Source organism: Acomys russatus, chromosome 10 (assembly GCF_903995435.1).
Source record: "Acomys russatus chromosome 10, mAcoRus1.1, whole genome shotgun sequence".
NCBI lineage: Eukaryota > Metazoa > Chordata > Mammalia > Rodentia > Muridae > Acomys > Acomys russatus.
Window position 1 is genome coordinate 8,584,345 of NC_067146.1, and position 18,799 is coordinate 8,603,143.

The 18,799-nt window shown below is 42.6% G+C and overlaps 1 protein-coding gene across 1 annotated transcript in view; it reads right to left on the bottom strand.

The window, feature by feature from the left end:
• The window catches only part of Exoc4 (exocyst complex component 4), a 741,149-nt gene that overhangs the window by 135,714 nt on the left and 586,636 nt on the right, over positions 1–18,799 (bottom strand). The window contains exon 13 of the mRNA XM_051151762.1: positions 1,600–1,755. Coding sequence (XP_051007719.1) covers positions 1,600–1,755 — 156 coding nt within the window. The remainder of the gene's footprint in view (positions 1–1,599; positions 1,756–18,799) is intronic.

Sequence of the window (18,799 nt, forward strand, 5' to 3'; positions counted from 1 at the left end):
GTCTTCCTTGTTTTTCCTTTTTGACTCTGGGTCTCATAAGATCGGAGAAGCTTGGGATTCACTATGCACTGCATGGCAAATGAATTCTTGACCTTTTTGCCTCTATCTCCTGAGTGCTGGGTTTCAGCTGGGTCTCACAACCCAACTCTTAGTCTTTACTTTCTAAAAGTGCTTTTATTTTATTGTACCACCTATTTCTTCACTTGGATAAACAAAAGACAATATGAACCTAATTCTAATGTGATAAAATACTGTTGTCATCATTTACCTACGTACATACTTGTACAGTTATTTACGTAAAAACAGGGTTGCAAGCTAGACGTAGTAAAAAAAAAAATGCATCTTTATCAGATTCCATGGCTTAAGTAAACAAACTGTAAAATATAAATGTTGAGTGATAAAGTTAAAAGAGAGACCTTACTTTTGTCAAAACAAGCAGAAAACAGTAGAGATAATACAGTCTGTGTGAATGAACATGGAAGTTCTAGAACATGCTTGGAATGCTGTGGCACAGACATACTTTATCTTACTATCAGTTTTTCAAAGTACTGGGTCAGTAAAGTGTAGAAGGAACATTTACTTGCCTGTTTCAGTTATTGTCTTGGAGGCTTACTGCCTCTGTCTGCTAACCTAGTCCTAGTAGCTTCTAGCTTCCGTACAATCTAATCTAGGCCTAGAATGTTTTCAGCCTCTGAGACTTAACTGCTTGATAAGCTAACCCTTACTCGTTCTTACTGAGCTCTGGGTTCAGCTCAGCTGTTCCGGCTCAAACTCCTCTCCCAGCTGACTTATTCACTCTGGCCTCTCTCTTGGCCCCTGAATGGCTCTGCTTAGCCTCAAACTTATCTCCAGCAATCTGTTCTAATCTTCTGGCTCCTTCTCATTCTCTGGGTCATTCTGTCTTCACCTGTGTCTACCTTGTTCTCTCTTCAACCTCTCTCTGTAAAACTGCCTTCTCTCTCTCTCTGCATTGCCCCTTAAGTAGCTTCCCTTTCCTGTCTCATTGGGTATAACCTATTCTGTCACATCTTCTCTGATTTGTCACTTTCTTTTTCTGCCACTCAATTAGACATTACTTTCTAACATTGGTGCTTCCTTCTACCAAACCAACTTTACCTTCATTGTTTGGGATTATAGGCGTGTACCACCACACCTAGACCTGAGCTCTACTTTACCTGACACTGGCTCTATACCAGGCTGGCCTCTGTCTCCTGGATTAAAGGCATGTTTGTATTCCAGGAGGATCACACAGACCTGGAAGGTCTATGGATGTGATCTCTTGCTAGAGCAGCCATGTTCTGAATTAAAATTACTCTACAGTAAAGCTTTGCTGAACAAATGATTGTACCGTGCCTGTATAATCAGAGACCTCTTAGCCCAACTTGGCAATGCTTCTGATTGGATTCCCAAGTTTTTCTGGCTGATTTTGGGTCCCAAAGCATCTTTGCATGAGAAAGGAGGTAGTGGTGGAGGATAACAACAGATTTTTCAAGTTCAAGCAATTGCTGTTTGAATCACCGTTTCACTCGAGAAAGGCTCTGCTGAACATATGGGGTTTTCCTCCCTCTGTCTGACATAGCTTAGAAAGTAGGCGGTTACCTTATGAAGTCTTCCTCCTCCTCCCTCTTAGGCCTCAGCTGTTTGGGCTGAGCCATGTTAGTCCAATTTGGCAGTGATTTCAAGAGTCTGCTGATATCATCATCTTTTGCCCAAGAGGCGCTGATGACAAGTTTCTCTTCTGACTGGACAATGCCCCTGCAAACGGCCATGAAGAAATAGACATGTTAGCATTATTTACAGTGGATGGTTTCATCCTTTGCCGCATAAGAAGATGTTATACCTATCTCTCCTAGTGCAGGCCATCACCTGTGTGGGAGCAGCGCTATCCATTCATGGGTTACCTTGCTGGGGAATGCCACTCCCACATTTCATTCTCAGCCTCCAACTTGTTGAGCAATCAGCAGCTGTTAATACTGATTGTGCATCTTAGAATTGTCAATAACTTATGATGGATGCAGTGCATGGGGAAGTCTGAGTAGGACTTTTCAAGAAATGCTAAAAAAAATAGTAAGTAGGACAAAAATAGTTTGTAAATGCTATTTAACTGACAAAGCAGCCTGAAAGGTGACTTAAGTGTTACAATTGACTGTTCTCTGACTTTTTAGTTTATGCTACCAATTAGTTCTATTTGAAGGTAGTTTTTGTTGATGGACACCCCTCTACTAAAAGCAAGCCTGACATCATAAAGAAAGCCTGTGCTCCAAATGTCAGTCATGGAGAACCTTTGATTCTAGCTAACTCCACTGGGCTTCAGCTAGTGACCTAGATGACAAGCATCTAGTCCTTTAATAGGGCCCCATGGGTTCACTATTAACAACTGCCCTTACTAGAATGTACCTGAAAAGTCACCTTAAGTGTTCAATTTCAACTTAATTAAGAAAACCTCTTTCTACTCAACATTTCTGCCACCACTGCTGATTTTAAGGGTCTAAAAATTCTCATCAGCAGTATTTTCAGACAGAAGTGACATTTACTTATGGAATGTTAATGAACTGGACACTCTTCTGATGATGACCAAGTCTCCAGGCTCTGAAGGCGTCTCATACCATGGGTAAGAATATCTTTTGGTGTGAGGATTCACAGTGAGATACATCAGACATTTTCAAGTAAATATAAATGGTGCATATGTATATATGAAAAGTGCCTTGACCCAATAGACAAGACAAGATAATGCCTACAAAGCTTGACTCATTGAAGTCTGACCAAACGTAGCATGGTTTCATATTGCAACAACATTGCCCTGGTTCTTTTTAAATAAGCTGGAATAGGAAAACTATGGGTGATTGCTGGAAGTTTTCTAGCTCACTTCAAGCAAATGTTTTCTGATAGAAACTGGTCAGAGATATGAACATACGACACCGGAGTTCTTCCCCTCATTCTCTCTTGTTACTCCTACAGGTGCCCCTTATCTTTGTCTCTCTGTTTAGTTCCTTGCATTTATAATCTTATACTTGAAATTCTAATAGCATGATACCACCTCAGGTTCATAGCATCCCATTGTAGGCAAGCCCTTAGTGTTCTTTGGCAATCTGAAATATGTGTCTCTGATCAGTGTCCTCTCCCCATTTAACTTAAAACATTTGTCTTGTAGATCATCCTTGTTTGCCTCCACATCCTTTCTATCTGACAGAGAACAGAGGGCACATATTACACTTTTAAAAAGATTCTCTCTTCAACAGATATGTTCAAATACATTTCATATTTATTTGTTTCCAATTATCCTTCTACCTTAGTCTCTGAGAATCCCACATTATCCTTGCTCTTTCACGTATTTCTCTTCACAATACATTTGCCTGGTTTCTGTTAGTTTTCTAAATAATGATTAAATGATTTTATTCCCTGCCGCTGAATTCCTCTCTTCCAAAGCTCTTCTCTCTTCTTTAAAAACATCCCACAAAATGATCATCCTGAGAATTCAAGTTTCCTGGCTGCAGTCATGGATGGAACCATTCCTTGTATAACTTCTGTATAGATGGAGCCTCCAAATCTGTTCTTGCAGGTGTTGAAGTGTCATCTCTTTCTTTTATGCCTCTACCTGTGTTCTGATGCCTCTATGGTCCTCTCAGTGTCAGCCTTTACTTGTTCCCATGGCTTTTAATTCTTTCTCATTCAGGGAACATGGAGAATTATCTTCCTTTTGAGTTTGACTACCAATCAGAAATACTTTTAAAGCTAAAGACTTTCCTGCATTTTGTATATCTGAGGAGAAGGAAAAGGGCTTCCCAAACCGACCCACTGTCTTTTTGACAGGTAGTTAAAATTTAGTCTTAAGCCAACTGCATCAATGGTTCTGCAACCAGAGTGCCAATGATGCTGACCAACCCTATAGACACATCTTAAGCTTAAGGCTCTTGGACTGTTCTGAAGCTTGTAATGTTTTAATTTCCCCTCTCGTTTCTACATCTGTTTTTTCTTTTCACATAATTTCCTCATGGGTTTATTCTTGTCTCCAGAACCCATTTGGGAGCCAATATGATAGCTCCTTTCCTGTGCCCACACCTTACATGTTGAGTTCCACAGGCCTACACATTTCTCACTTGGGCTATTTTGTTTTCTGTCTAGACTGATGCCTCCTCTATTCACACCTCCAGGGAAGCATCACTTCTCACTCTTATTCCTGTAGTTGAAAGGTTAACTAGAGAACTCTTAAAGCACAGTTTTACCCATATCCCCAAATCCAACATCCAATATCAAAAGGAATTCAGTCATTTCCATTTCTCTCTTTCCCATTAGACATCTATTATCCTCTAGTCTAGGCGTCCTAAAATTCAGCCAGGAATATAGTCTTCTTAATCACCAGCAGTGCCCACATCCTGTCCATTCTACCTCTTTAATATCTTATGAATAGTCATTTCCTGTCCAGATTCATTGCCATTAATCGACATTTAAGCCCCAATCATTTTTTCATGTGGACTTGGCAGTGACTTGGTAACTGGGCTTCTTGCCTGGAGTTACAAGACCATCAGTTGTGCTTATCATGCCAGAGGACTCATCTCTATAAACTAAAATACAAGCTAGGCCCTTCCTCAGAATGCTGTAAGAACAGGACCAGACTGCAATGTGTGAGCATCTGCCTCCTCAGTGACACCTCTTTTTATCCCTGATCATGCCTCTGGGCCATTCCCGATGCAGGATGGCTCTAAAGTGGGTGTTAGGGTTCAAATCTGGGACAAATGGCTGAGACACCTAGTAACATATCAAAGCAGACACTGGTTGCCAGGTTCTTCCTGCATCTCTCAGTGCCTACCTGTTCCAGCCCTCCTGGCTAGCATACCCTGCCCCCAGCCTAAACTTCTCTAGCCCAGGGGCTGGGCTGTTCTTCCCTGTATCATCCAACCATTTTGGTTACCAGCTTTCTTTGTACCTTTGGGCTTCCTGGCTGCTGAGCAGGGTTTCCTGGCTCTTCCCTCCCCTTCTCTCCCACACGGCACAGCTCAGCCTGGTCATATCCATTCCAGACTCTCCCTGTCCCTGCCTCTGGCTATGTCCTCCCACATATCTAAATCAAACTTTCCCTTTCACCCTTCCTAGGAGCACTCATGCTCCTTTCCTTTCTTTTTGCTGTTCATTCAGTGGAATGTATTGTTTCCCTTTCTCTAAGCAGTCACATATTCTTTGTATGTCTTTTACCCATCAGAGCTTACTTTGGGTTCTCTCTTGCTATTGATGTGTGTTTCTTCTTGTATCTTCTCTCCCTATGCTAGAAACTTCCGGCCTTGACTGCACACTAGACTCACTTAGGGGAGCTCTTAAAAACAAACAAACAAACAAACAAACAAACAAACCTACCTCAACTACATGCCCAGGCCATACCTAACACTAAACAAATCAGAATGTGGGTCAGGGAGTAGCCTGGAGGGTGTAATCTGAAAATTTCTCAGGTGATCCAAACTGTATGCCTCTCTTCTCACTACTGCCTTTTTTCCTTCTCTATTTTTTAAAAAGCAAAGTAGGATCACAAATTGGCTAAACACTCTGAGGACAGTGCTTTTGAGTTTTGATCTTAGTACTGAGCATGACACCTGATATTTGGAAGGTAATTAAAAACTGAACATGAACTAAAAATAAGCCTTTTTGCAGTAGTCTAGATAGCATATTAATCTGAGGCCATTTTAACTGGTTCCCTGCCCCTGGGCTGAACAACTCAGACTAGTTACTAAGTCAGCTTGTATTCTGCCAAACCACAGAATTATTCTATGCCTCTCTAAGTTCACACAGAACTTGCAGATAACAAATACAGGTGTCTCCCTCTAAAAACTCAACTGAAGAAAAGTCCTCACTCAGAAAACAAATGAGCCACAGAACAACTGTTGGCAAGCCTTGCCCTGCACTCCGCTTCCTTCTAGGTGGTCTATTGTGTGGAAAGCCTCCTCAAAACCTTGCTTTCTTTTTGAGGAGCTCGTTGACTGTGACAGCATATAATACTTTATCTTCTTGGAAAGACACAAAGCAAAAAAGCCTTTGCTTTTATACGGATCGCCTAGCACTCAGTTGGCATTTCATTTTATATGAGGTTGGCAGTGTATGGCCTGTGGCTCCCACCTGCTCACCAGTTTGGTTTTTTATATCCTAGAAACCATTTAAGGGCTGCCACTTTTAAATGGTTTCTTTAAAAAAAAAAAAAAACCCTAAAGAATAATATTTTGTAATGTGGGCAAATTATATATAACATACTTTCACTGTCACACCCAGAAGAAATCTTGGCAGAGGGCTTAGTTTCCTTTAAGCCACATTGCAGGTCAAATGCTTTGTGGAGTTGGAAGCCAGTGCTAAAGTCACTTTTCCAATTCATAAATCCTAAGGCAAAGATAGTGTGTGCAAGGTTTCAGGAAAGTGACTACAGCTGTACCTGTGAGATATGGAAGGGTGTGGCTACAATCTTCTATTTTGGTATTTCATGGAGAAAAAACCAAAACAAAACAAAAACAAAATGTTATCTAAGATGTTCATTGGGTTAATGGTGCCCAGACTGTTTACTTAGGCCTCTTAAAAACACTACTATGCTTAAAAAGTTCAATATTATGTTACTATCTGGTATCATTGTATTATGGAATGGTAACCATAATTAATCAAAATGTTAACATATACTGCTCTCAATAAGCAGTATATTAATTCATATTGGAATAAAGATAAAGCCAAAAAGCAATTTTAAATACCCTAACCCGAAATACTGACATCCTGTAGGAAATAGTCATTCTAAAGGAATTTTCTTTCAAATGGCAACTATCTTTATTAGTTTTTTATTTTGTAATGAAAAAGATCAAGTGGGTGATAAAATTCCAGAAGATGTCAAAACAGCCTCAAAAAAGAACCCCAGAATCCCCAACAATTATTCTGGAAGAAGAATGGGGTTAATCATTCCAACCAGAACCATAATCTACCAATTAATTCACAGCCCGATGGGCAACAAACAGAGCCATCTGTTTAACTATTTGTACCCTTTCCCAGAGGGAAAAGGGAAATAGGTGTGCCTCTTGAAACAGGTGATGGGTTGCCAGGAGAAGAGGCTGCCCTCGAGACATGGCTGAGTGGGTTTCATTCAGAGAACATCTGCTGATGTCAACTGGCGTCCTTACTGGAGCATTTGGGACAAGCAAGTGTGTACGGTCCCTAGACACAGCTGGGGTGCTGAGGCTTCTATTAGGTAAACAACCAGGGGCAGGTGGGCTAATTGGACTCAACTGTTTTGTGACAGCTAGGATATGATGCTGACTCTCCCACACAGAATCTTTCAGATACTTCAAAAACTGGAATCCAAGTTAGACAAATGAACCAAGGACAAGGCTGGATCAAATGAAGCTGGTGTTCGGCCAGTTTACAGACTAGGAATGATTGAGTGTGCATCAAACCAAACTAGAGTGCAACACCCAGCAACTGAGTGATAATGGTACTTAGGGATGCAGAAGAAAACCAAACAAAACCAACACTTCTACAATTTGGCTATTGATAGATTATGGTAGAGTGGGAGTCATTGTTATCACTTGTGCATCCACTGCTGAGTCTGCTATGCTCCAGTGGACAGCACTAAATCCATGGTAACACAGGCTCAGTGGGTCACCAAACAAATAAACATGAACGTGAGTGAGGGGTTTTCAGGGTTTATGTTGGGGAGTGGATAGGGGTGGGGGAGGGAGGGGTAAAGTGATCACTGTACACTACAAATGTGTGAAAATGTCAAAGAATAAATACAATTAACTGAAAGAGAAGGAAGAAAGTGTAGAGGAATTTTAATTCAGAACATGGCTGCTCTGGCAAGAGATCATATCCAAAGGCCTTCTATGTCTGTGTGTCCTGTTGGACCCTGGCCCACAATGTTGGACCCTGGGGGTCCAATTTGGGAAGGGGGTTGCCGCAAGAGACCACTCAAGTCACACCAGCTGAGAGGTACAGGTATAGGTAAAACTTATTACTGACACGTCAAAGGCCCCAATTGTTGATGTGTCAGGGTCCCTCAGCACTCGGGAGGCGAAGGACCCCGAGTAGCTGTTACAGGCTAGTTTTAAAGGCAAAAACCACAAAGCAGGTGGGGTTGCTTATCACTGGAAACCATATGGACATTAGGACATCTGGCCTGAGGGAACCTCTTGTGAGGACATCTGATATCTGCAAATTTGCATGTAACTATTCTGGGAATTAGGGTGGAACTCTTGAGGTTAGCAGTTCTCAGAACTGGGAGAAGCCTCTGGGGTCAGAAGTTTAGGTTCTCAGGCCACTGGGCAAGCAAGGCTGGACAAGCAAACAAGCATCTTACATTTTATAATTTTACAGTTTCTCAGTCACAGCTGGAATATGTCAGACATTCCTTTAATCCCATGCAGATCTCTCAGTTCAAGGCCAGCCTGGTACAAGAGCAAGTTTCAGGTAAAGAAAAGCTTAGGTCCAGGTGTGGTGGTACATGCCTTTAACCCCAGCACTCAGGAGACAGAGGCATGCAGATCTCTGAGTTCTAGCCAGTGGTTCTGTTGAGAGTGAGTTGAGAGGCAGTGCAGTGGAGTTGAGTTCGTGGCATTTCAGTTCACGGAATTCAGAGGCAGTTTTTATGGGGACTTTCACAGAGAGAGGTTGAAGAAAAAACAAGCCAGACACAGGAGAAGACAGAATGAGTCAGAGAATGAGGAGGAGCCAGAAGATTAGAACAGATTGCTAGAGTTAGTATGAGGCCATGCAGAGCAATTCAGTGAGAAACTATGAGAAACTAAGAGAAGCCAGTGTGAATCAGTCAGCTTGAAGAGGAGTTTGAGCTAGCCAGAGTTCAGAAAGAACTAAAAAGAGTGAGCTCATTTAGCAGTAAGTCTCAGAGGCTGAAAGCATTCTAGGCCTAGGTTAGATTGTATGGATACCAGAAGCTTCCAGGACTAGGCCTAAGTTACCAGACAGAGTCAGTAAGCCTCCAAGACAACAACTTCTGGCGAGTAAAAGTTACTTTTAAAGGAAACTGAGGAAAAGGGAGAAGGGGGAGGAGGGAGATGAAAAGGAGGAAGATAGTAATTATAATAGTAATCATAATAAAGTTTGACCACAATTCTTAGGAAAAGAAATAGAAATACTACTAAGTCTCTAGGTTGGCCATAGAAGTGTAGGTGGGCGTGTCTTAGTTAAAGTTACTATTGCTATTATGGACATCATGACTAGAAACAACTTGGCGAGGGAAGGGTTTATTTCACTTACAGTTCCATATAACAGTCCACCATCAAAAGCTGTGAGAGCAGGAACCTGGAGGCAGGGGTGATGCAGAGGCCACAGAGGGGTGCTGCTTACTGGCACGCTCCACATGGCTTGCTCAGTCTACTTTCTTATAGTCCCCAGGACAATCAGCCTGGTGGTGGTACCACCTACAATGGACTGGGCCCTCCCATATTGGTCACTAATTAAGAAAACACCCTACAGGTTAGCTTAGAGCTGGCTATTACAAGAGCATTTTCTCAAGTGAGGCTCCCTCCTCTCTGATAACTCCAGCTTGTGCCAAGTCAACATAAAACGAGCCAACACAGGGTGGATATTTCTTCCCAGGAGACACAACCTAAGAAGCATGTGGTGTCATTGGATACAGTCAATGGAAACAGTCAAGAGGACCGTAGAGAAGGAGGACTTGAATCTGAGGGTTTGCAAAGGTAGTAACTCTTGGAGATAATTTAATAATAATCTTCAAATAGGTAAGTTTGCATAATACTGTTCATAACTGACTGACTTTTTAAGAAAGAGAATTATATTGTAGCATAGGGAATGGAGCAAAAATTAATGTGAAATGTGCTTCAACTGTCAGTATTCAGGTTTTTCCTTTGGTAAGCAAATTTAAATACATTCTATGTTTGAATATTCTTATATGTTTATGGAAAAACAGGTCAGGTAGCTCTCTTTTAAACTTTCCATGTCTTCTTATTGCACTTAGGACAAAATCCAAATCTCTGGTTTTAAAATTCTTTACCAAGAGCTTTTAATCCTGGTATACCTGAAAATACCTGAAAACCACTGAAGCGTATTTCTCAGGCTCACAGGCAGAGAAGCCCGGGACCTAGCTGCTGTCTGACCTCTTTCCCTTAGTGTGTCTACACAGCAGCTGTGTCTGTGCCTATGTGGGGAGCCATGCCAAATTCTGCCATGTCAGAAATCCTGTGCTTAGGCTGTATGTTGTGACCTTCGAGTTGCTGACCTTTTTGCCTCACGAGGTCTTGTGTTCTAGGCTATCCTTGGGCTATTTACCTTTGAAAGAAGTAGGGAAGTCCCAACTTGGAACCATCCAGAGGATCAAAGAAGTTCTTACAGGGAACTACTCAGAGAACTAGGAAGTTCTACAGGGAGCGATTTAGGCTGTTGTATTCTTGCCCGGGGGCTAGGGTGAGTGCAATTAGAATAAATCCCATTGACCTTGCCCTATATATGTTCCTGCTAGTCAGCAATAAAGTGAATCTTGATCAGAAATTTCCTGACTTGATTTGTTATTTCTCGCGTCTCTGTATCCTACTTTCAAATCCCACTCCGTCTTTCAGGTGAACCCTGATTTGATTTTTCCAGCGGGCTGGGACCCGACATGCCTAGAATGCTCCTCCCCACTCTGCAGCACTCCCTCCTAATCTTCACAGCCTCTGTGATGGCTTCCTGCTCCTCTGCTAGGAAAACCTGCTTTTACAACTTAGACCCTTCTGTTAGAGGAGCCTACTTTTCTTCTTTGTCACTTGATCATTATCTGTCTCCTTGCATTAGAACAGAGCAACCATGACTGCAAGAGCTTGCCTAATAGATTCATTTCTCTCAGCAAACCCCTGGATATCTAATTTTTATATTATAAACTGACAAATTATAATTGTACACATTCACAGAGCGCAAAGTGATACTATGACTTAGGAATATAACAGGAAGCAAACTAACATACCCATCATCAAGGACACATCATTTTTCTGTGGAGAACATTTGAAACTTCGTTTTAGTGACTCTGAGCTATAATTACTTACTAGACTCCCCACACTGTGCAGTGCATTCCAATGAGGGTGGGAAGCCTTACCCTTCATCTAACTGAGGCTTTGTACCACTTACCATCATTACTCCAACTTCTCCAACCACCTGGTAAGAACCATTCCACCCTCTTCTCACAGGCGTGAGGAAATGTCTCTGTATCTGGCTTATTGTACTTAGCAAAGTATTTGTCTATTCCATCTGTGTTGTTGTAAGTGACAACATGTCTTTTTAAAAAGCTCAATAGAAACCCCTTGTGGATCTGCGGCACACTTTTTCCCCCATTCATCTGTTGATGGACACTTGGGCTGAGTCCATGACTTGGCTATGTAAACAGTGTTTTAGTGAATAAGAGACTGCAAACATCTTGGAAACACACTGACTTTAATTTGGGGAGTAAACATTCAGAAGTAGGATTGTCAGGTGCCACATTATTTGTAGCTTTTTGAGGAGCCCTGGTTTTTTGTTGTTGTTGTTGTTTGTTTTGGTTTTTGAGACAGGGTCTCTACATAGCCTTAGCTGTCCTGGACTCACTTTGTAGACCAGGCTGGTCTCAAACTTACAGTGATCCACCTACTTCTGCCTCCCAAGTGCTGGGATTAAAGGCGCGCACCACTACGCCCGATTTGAGGAGCCCTGTTTTATGGCACCATAAGTTACACTCCCAGCAACAGTGTATGGGTGATCTCTTTTCTCTACATCCCCATTAGCAGCTACTTTTGGTCATTTTGGCAACAGCCTTAGTGAGAGCTGTGCGGAAGTATTTCGTTATTTTAAAATTTGCATTTATTAAATAATTAGTGATGTGGAGGTTTTCTAAAAATATCTGTTGGCCATTTATACATCTTTTGAGAAATTTATACATTTTGAGAAATTCCTATTCAGGCCTTTAGTTTTTAGTTTCTGTTTTTGTTTTGTTGTTAGTGATATAGAATTCAACTCTAGAGCCTTAAACAAGCTAAGTATGTACTCAAGTATACCCTCACATTCTCCATCCATTGCTAATAAGATTTGTTTCCTACTAACTACTAATCAAATGTATGGTTTGGAAGTATTTTCTCCCAAGTGTAGGCTGTCTCTTCAGTCCTTTATTCCTTTGTAAATGTCTTCTCATTTGTCTGTTTTTGCTCTCATTTTCCCTACTTTGGAGGTCAAATCTGAACACCCTTTGCTACAGCAATGCCATGGAACTGTGCTGTGCACTCTCTCTGAAGTCTCGTGTCTCACATGAAGGCTTAGCCACCTGCACTTCATTTCTGTATATGGTGTGAGATGCTGTGTACCGCCTCTGATATGTAGACTTGTTAAATCCTTATGAATTCTTGGCACTTCTGTCAGAACTCAATTAACTGTACACACATGAGTACATTTCTGGTCTCTCAATTCTATTCGTCTGGTCAGTGAGTCTGTTTTTATGTCAGCATTGTGGTGTTTTAATTACTATCACTTTGTAGCATAGATTGAGATCAGGTAGTGTGCAATGCTTCCAGTTTTGTTCTTTTAGCTCATGACTGTCTTGGCTATTTCGGGTTTTACTTTTATAGTTCCACATGAATTTGTGGCTTAAAAATATTTCTATAAAAACATATAGTAGGGACTGGGACTATATATACAAAAATATATAGTAGCACTCACATATGGCTGTGCATATTTGTGAACCCAAGACAGGGGAACTGAGAAAGGTGGACTCCAGGTGCTTGCTGGCTAATCAGGTTAGCCAAAATGGTGAGCTTCAGGTGCAGAGAGACCCTGTCTGCAGGCAATAGGTAGAGAATAACAGATGAAGATATGGACATCGTAGTCTACATGCATGTGCATGAGTGCACGAATCCACACGCTCATCTGCTGTACCAAATACTGTGCACGCACGCACGCACACACACACACACCTGCAGATGAAGATATGGACATCGTATTCCACATGCATGAGCATGAGTGCACAAATCCACACACTCATCTGCTGTACCAAATATTGTGCACGTACACACACACACACGCATGCATGCACACACACACATGCACTGGGATTTTGAAAGGCATTGCATTGAATCTGTACATTACTTTGGGTAGCATGGCCATTTTTCCAGTTGCACAATATGAATTGTTCCACAAACAGAGGTTATTACTCCAGCTATTTGTGCCTTCTTCCATTTCTTTTATTCACATTATCACATTTATCATGTTCAGCTCATAGGTTTTTCATTTCCTTGGTTACATTTATTCCTAAGTATTCTTTGTAGTCTTTGTAAATGGACTGCCTCCTGATTTACTTTCATTATGCTCATTCTGAGTGTATTAAGTGTGACTGACTCCTGTCCTCTGCGACCTCACTGCGCCCTCTGCGACCTCACTGCGCCCTCTGCGACCTCACTGCATCCTCTGCGACCTCACTGCGTCCTCTGCGACCTCACTGCGTCCTCTGCGACCTCACTGCATCCTCTGCGACCTCACTGCGTCCTCTGCGACCTCACTGTGTCCTCTGCGACCTCATTGTGTCCTCTGCGATCTCACTGCGTCCTCTGTGATCTCACTGCGTCCTCTGCGACCTCACTGCGTCCTCTGTGACCTCACTGTGTCCTCTGCGACCTCACTGTGTCCTCTGTGACCTCACTGCATCCTCTGCGACCTCACTGCGTCCTCACTGTGTCCTCTGCGACCTCACTGTGTCCTCTGCGACCTCACTGTGTCCTCTGCGACCTCACTGTGTCCTCTGCGACCTCACTGTGTCCTCTGCGACCTCACTGTGTCCTCTGCGATCTCACTGTGTCCTCTGCGACCTCACTGTGTTCTCTGCGACCTCACTGTGTCCTCTGAAATCTCACTGTATTCTTTTATTAGTCCTGGCAGTTGGTATTAGTAGAATCTTTAGGTTCTAACATCTATCAGTGTCACTGATCATGTCATTAGCAAAGAACAAAAATCTTATTCCTTTCTTTTCTTTCTTTCTTTTGCTTATTTGCCTAGCATCCTGTCCTGCCCAGATCCTTGAGGAAAGGGTTTTAATTTTCACCATTGTATACCATATTAACTGTGAATTTACTATATGTGGCTTTAACTGTGTTAAAGTGTATTCCTCCACTGCACAGCTGCTTTGTTTTCTAAAAGAAAGGACACTGACTTTTGTCAATCATTTTCTTTGAGTCTAATGAGATGGCCATACAGCTTTTGTCCTCCACTCTGTTAATGTGATGCATCACATTTATTGATCTGTGGATGCTGATGTGTCTCTGCATCCCAGGGATAAATCCCACTCCATCATGGGGGATGCTCCTTTTAATGTGCTGTTGAATTGGATTTGCTAGTACTCTGTTGAGAAATCTTGTATCTGTTTGTTAAGAAGGTTGTCCTGCAGTTTTCTTTTCATATAATGCCCTTGCCTGGCTTTGGTACTAGGGTCTCAATAACTGCTGAATAAATAAGGTAACAGATTGAATATGGAATGATGCATTTGCAATATAAATACCACAGGCACAACAGAAGGCATAAAAATATTTTTCCTGTGACATCAGTGAGTATCAACGATGACATTAATGAATATAACAATAAACAAATATGTGAACACAGTCATCACAGTCTAGGCACTTTTCTATTCTTGTGTATGTGCAAGTACGTATGCATGTGAGTGTGGTATGGAATGTGTATGTGTGTTTGAGTGCAGTGTGTATGTATGTGTGAGTGTGAATGTATGTAAGTGTGAGCTTGGTATGTATGTGAGTGTAATGTGTGTCTGTGATATGTATGTGCAAGTGTGGTATGTGTTTGTATGCATGAGTATATATATGCACATATGTATATGTACAAATGCATGTCTGTGTGTGTGTGTGGTATGTGCTATGGTATACATGTGTGAGTGTGGAACGGTTGTATGTATGTGATACATATATGCGGGTGTTGTGTATGTATGTATGTCTCTCTGTGTATGTGGTACGTATGTATGCATGTATGCACGTCTTTGTGAATGTGGTATGTGCATGTGAGAGCGTGGTGTTTGTGTGTGGATGTGTATGTATGGAGTGTTTACCGTGGTATGTGCACAGTTTTGCTCGTGAGGGTGCATGCCTGGGTGTGCACTGATGGAGGCCTGCTCTGTCACTCTCCACTATATTTCTTAGAGACAAGGTTTTTACTGAGCCTGGACAAAGGCCACCTGCAAGACCCAGAGCGCTTCCTATCTCTGCTCCTGTCTTCCCCAGGCCTGGGTTTACAGATATATTTGTGGTCATGCCTGAGGTTTTACTTGGATGTTGGGTCCTCATGGAAGCCTTTATCCCAGAATATCAAGCACTTTTGCTCACTGAGTCATCTCTCCAGCCATGCTCCTTGATGATACAACACTCCTGTGTGGCAGATGGGTTCATCACTTTCATCTGGTAGATGAAACCCCTGGGCATGGAGGTTAGAGAACCTGACCTTCCGCTGCTGGTTTTCTGGAGCCTGGCCTGCTTAGGGCTGTGTCGCTCCTCTAAGCCTCCTCAAAGGTTTCTACGTTTTCCATTACTTCTTTAATTCCATTGCTTCTTATTTGGGCTTTCAAGTCACACAGAGTTCGCTTCTAATGCATGCACTACGACTTCTCCACTCTGTGCCCTTCGCCACATTATTAATCTTTCCAAACCTGTTTTTTCATGGGTAAGGTAAGGAGAATCCAATTTAATAGAATCGTTGTGAGTGACTAGATAAGCTAATGACTTATACAGTCCTTTGCACTGTGACTATGCACTTTACTGAGTATTTGTTTCCACTGAATCTACGTCTTATTACTGTGAATCAAGGTTACTGCAATAGGCTCCTACCTGATCACAGGAGGCCAAGCTAGGCAGAAGAAATGAAGTTTGCTGCTTCCTACTGAATTTACAAGACATATGGTTAGGGGGAAACACCTGTAACATCTGCTTGGGTCAAGAGAGCAGCTGGCATGGACAGTGAAGTGAAGGCATCCATCTAACCAATAACCATGGGTACTCAGGCTATGAAGATATGTTATGCTAGTTCCTAAAGATAATTATGTGCAAAAAGTCACGGTAACTTCCTTCTAGAAGCTGAGAGTTCAGACAGGGATTTCTAACCAGGAACACACATGACAACCACTTTTAAAAGTACAGTTGCCAAGGCCTAATGCTCAGTGGACCTAGTATGGGAAATCTAATGTATTACAATTTCCCCTAATAATGCTGGTGTGAATCTACAGTTGAAGAATAATGTCATGAAAAGAAAAACATACATATATCAATACATGGTCAAATCACACACAGAAATGTCAGTTGCCAAGGGGATGACTTGAGAAGCACCTTAAAAATGCTCACCTGATTCATGCTTTATGTGAAGCAGATAGAACATTTTTTATACCATTCAGTTGATATTTATAGTTAATAAAACTGTGTGTTATGGTTTAAATGATAAAAGCCCCCCATAGGTTCATGTATTCTAATACTTGGTCCCCTGTTGGTGGAACTGTTTATGAAGGATTAGGAGGCGTGCCCTTGTTGAAAGAGGTATGTCACTGAGGTGGCTTTAAAACATTCGTGTCATTCTCAATGTGCCTTCTCTGCCTCCTGCTTGGTGATTGAGATGGGAGACACCAGTTGCTCCTGCCACCGTGCCATTGTTCCAATACCACGGACTCTAATAATCTGGAATTGTAAGCATAATTATTAAATGAGCTCTTTTATAAGTTACTTTGTCATGGTATTTTATCATAGAAACAGCAAAGTAACTTAACACTGAGTGTCAGTGCTGAGTGAGCCAGGAAGGTGGAGAGAAACCGCCTTCATTGTCACATGAGAGTTGGAGCTCAGTAGGCTTTTGCAGAAGGTTCCTCTTGCTCATGACTTCACTTGCCCAATGTTCAAGGCCAGCTCAAGTCTATTCTCAATCCGACATATTATGCAGGGATACGGAAGCACTTCCAGTGTCTGAAGGCATTCATAAATGTCCAGTTTCTGCTATTTCACACAATGGGGCTGGAGAGACCTTCCATAGCTCCACGTGGCTCATGTTGTCCACCTCACCCCATACCAGTCATATGGTACTCTGACACACAATGGGGGAATTGCACAACTTTCTTTCCCGTCCCTGCACACATCCTGTCCTTGTTATGATTTCCCCATGCATCCATGCATCCGTTCTTCCCATGCAGTTTCACAGATGCTTCATCATTCCTCCCACAAACATGCCAAGGGGCCAACAAGCTGTCATCCCTGAACTGGACCTGCTTTTTTGTCTTCACACTTTAACCACGGGTGCCCCCTTAGCACTCTGGCATGCTGGGGATCCAGTCCAGGCTCTTGGTACATGAGCCAAAGCCTACAGAAGTTCCACTGAGCCTCCTCCTTAGCTTGCACGTGTGTTACGCTGCGGGCATCTTCACACTGAAGCATGAGTTCTAGCTCCTTTAGCAAGGCATAGGGAACCCGGGAAAGTGAGCCCCAGAGTATGCTGTGCTTACTGTCAACGGAGCCTCTAAGTGTATAGCAGAGGTTTTATTTCTCTTTTCTACTAGGTCCAACATTATGACTGTGTGTGTGTGCGCGCGCGCGTGCGTATTATACCAGCCACTGGAGAAACTAATGAACGGATGCTAAATTAGAATGAAGTGAAACTGGAAAAAACTGTGACTTCCAAGCATTAACCGATTCTTTCGGGACAGATGGAACTGCTGGTTGACTCTCGGGGCAAAGAGGACAAGCCTGGGAAGAGAAGCATTGGGCTTGGAGGTAGCAGAGTAATAGACAGACTGCCAGATTGGGAACACGGTATGTTTCAGAACTCAAAACTGAGTTTCCTTGAAGCTCCGAAGGGTGTGACTAATTAAGGAAACTGCTCTTAGTCCTCATTTCCCTTTCAGGGGAACATCTGTATCCCGAGCATGTGCCATGACATCACTCCGCGGCAGTCTTTCTCTCCTGAGCCCTGTGCTCACACAGGCAAGATGCCCCTGACCTTTCCCCAGATCTTTAAGCCCACAGCTCTGCTCAGGTTCTCCTGGCAGACTCAGGAGGCAAACTGACTCTCAGCAGAGGGCGTAGTGAGCTTAGGGGTTTGACAGCTTCCCTGAGAGATCTGCTGAGAACCACGTGGGAGAAAGGCAGGCTGCAACGCTTCCCGTTTCCTCCTCCTGCCCTCCCTAGTGTTATATCATTTTGGATCATTTGAATTGTACATGGCTTTCTATTTAAGTCAGTCATTTGCTGGCAGCAAAACTAGAACATTTCCTGTTTTTCCTCTCACTGTAATCAGGATTTGGTTGTCCAAATTAGGACTGCCCTAATTACTCCTCAGCAGGTGCCAATCCGGAGGGGGAGCCGGGGGGAGGGTAGCAGACTGGAAGAGAGGAAGTAAGGACGCTTTGCATCTTCAGAGTCATGCAAGAAGAAAACACATTTTCCTCAAACCTGAAAAACCTCATTAAGTCACAGAAACACTCTCCATGGGGTTGTGTGTGGAGAATGTACACACATGACCGTGTATTGCTACAAACAAGCATAAAGATGGGTTTCTACTTATTTGTCTTCAAAAGTTTACAGATTTGCTTTTTACAGCCAGAGATGAATTCAAGTTAGACCTATAATTCAGCAGCCAGGAACATCACTCCCAGATAATCTGGCACTGGGAAACAAGGAGTAGACACCATTTTGGAGACTTTGCTGTTTTCTCTCTCTCTCTCTCTCTCTCTCCTCCTTTGCCCTCTTCTTCTTCTTCTCTCCTCTTCCCCCCTTTCTCTCTCTCTCTCTCTCTCTCTCTCTCTCTCTCTCTCTCTCTCTCTCTCTCTCTCTCTCTCTCTCTCTCTCTC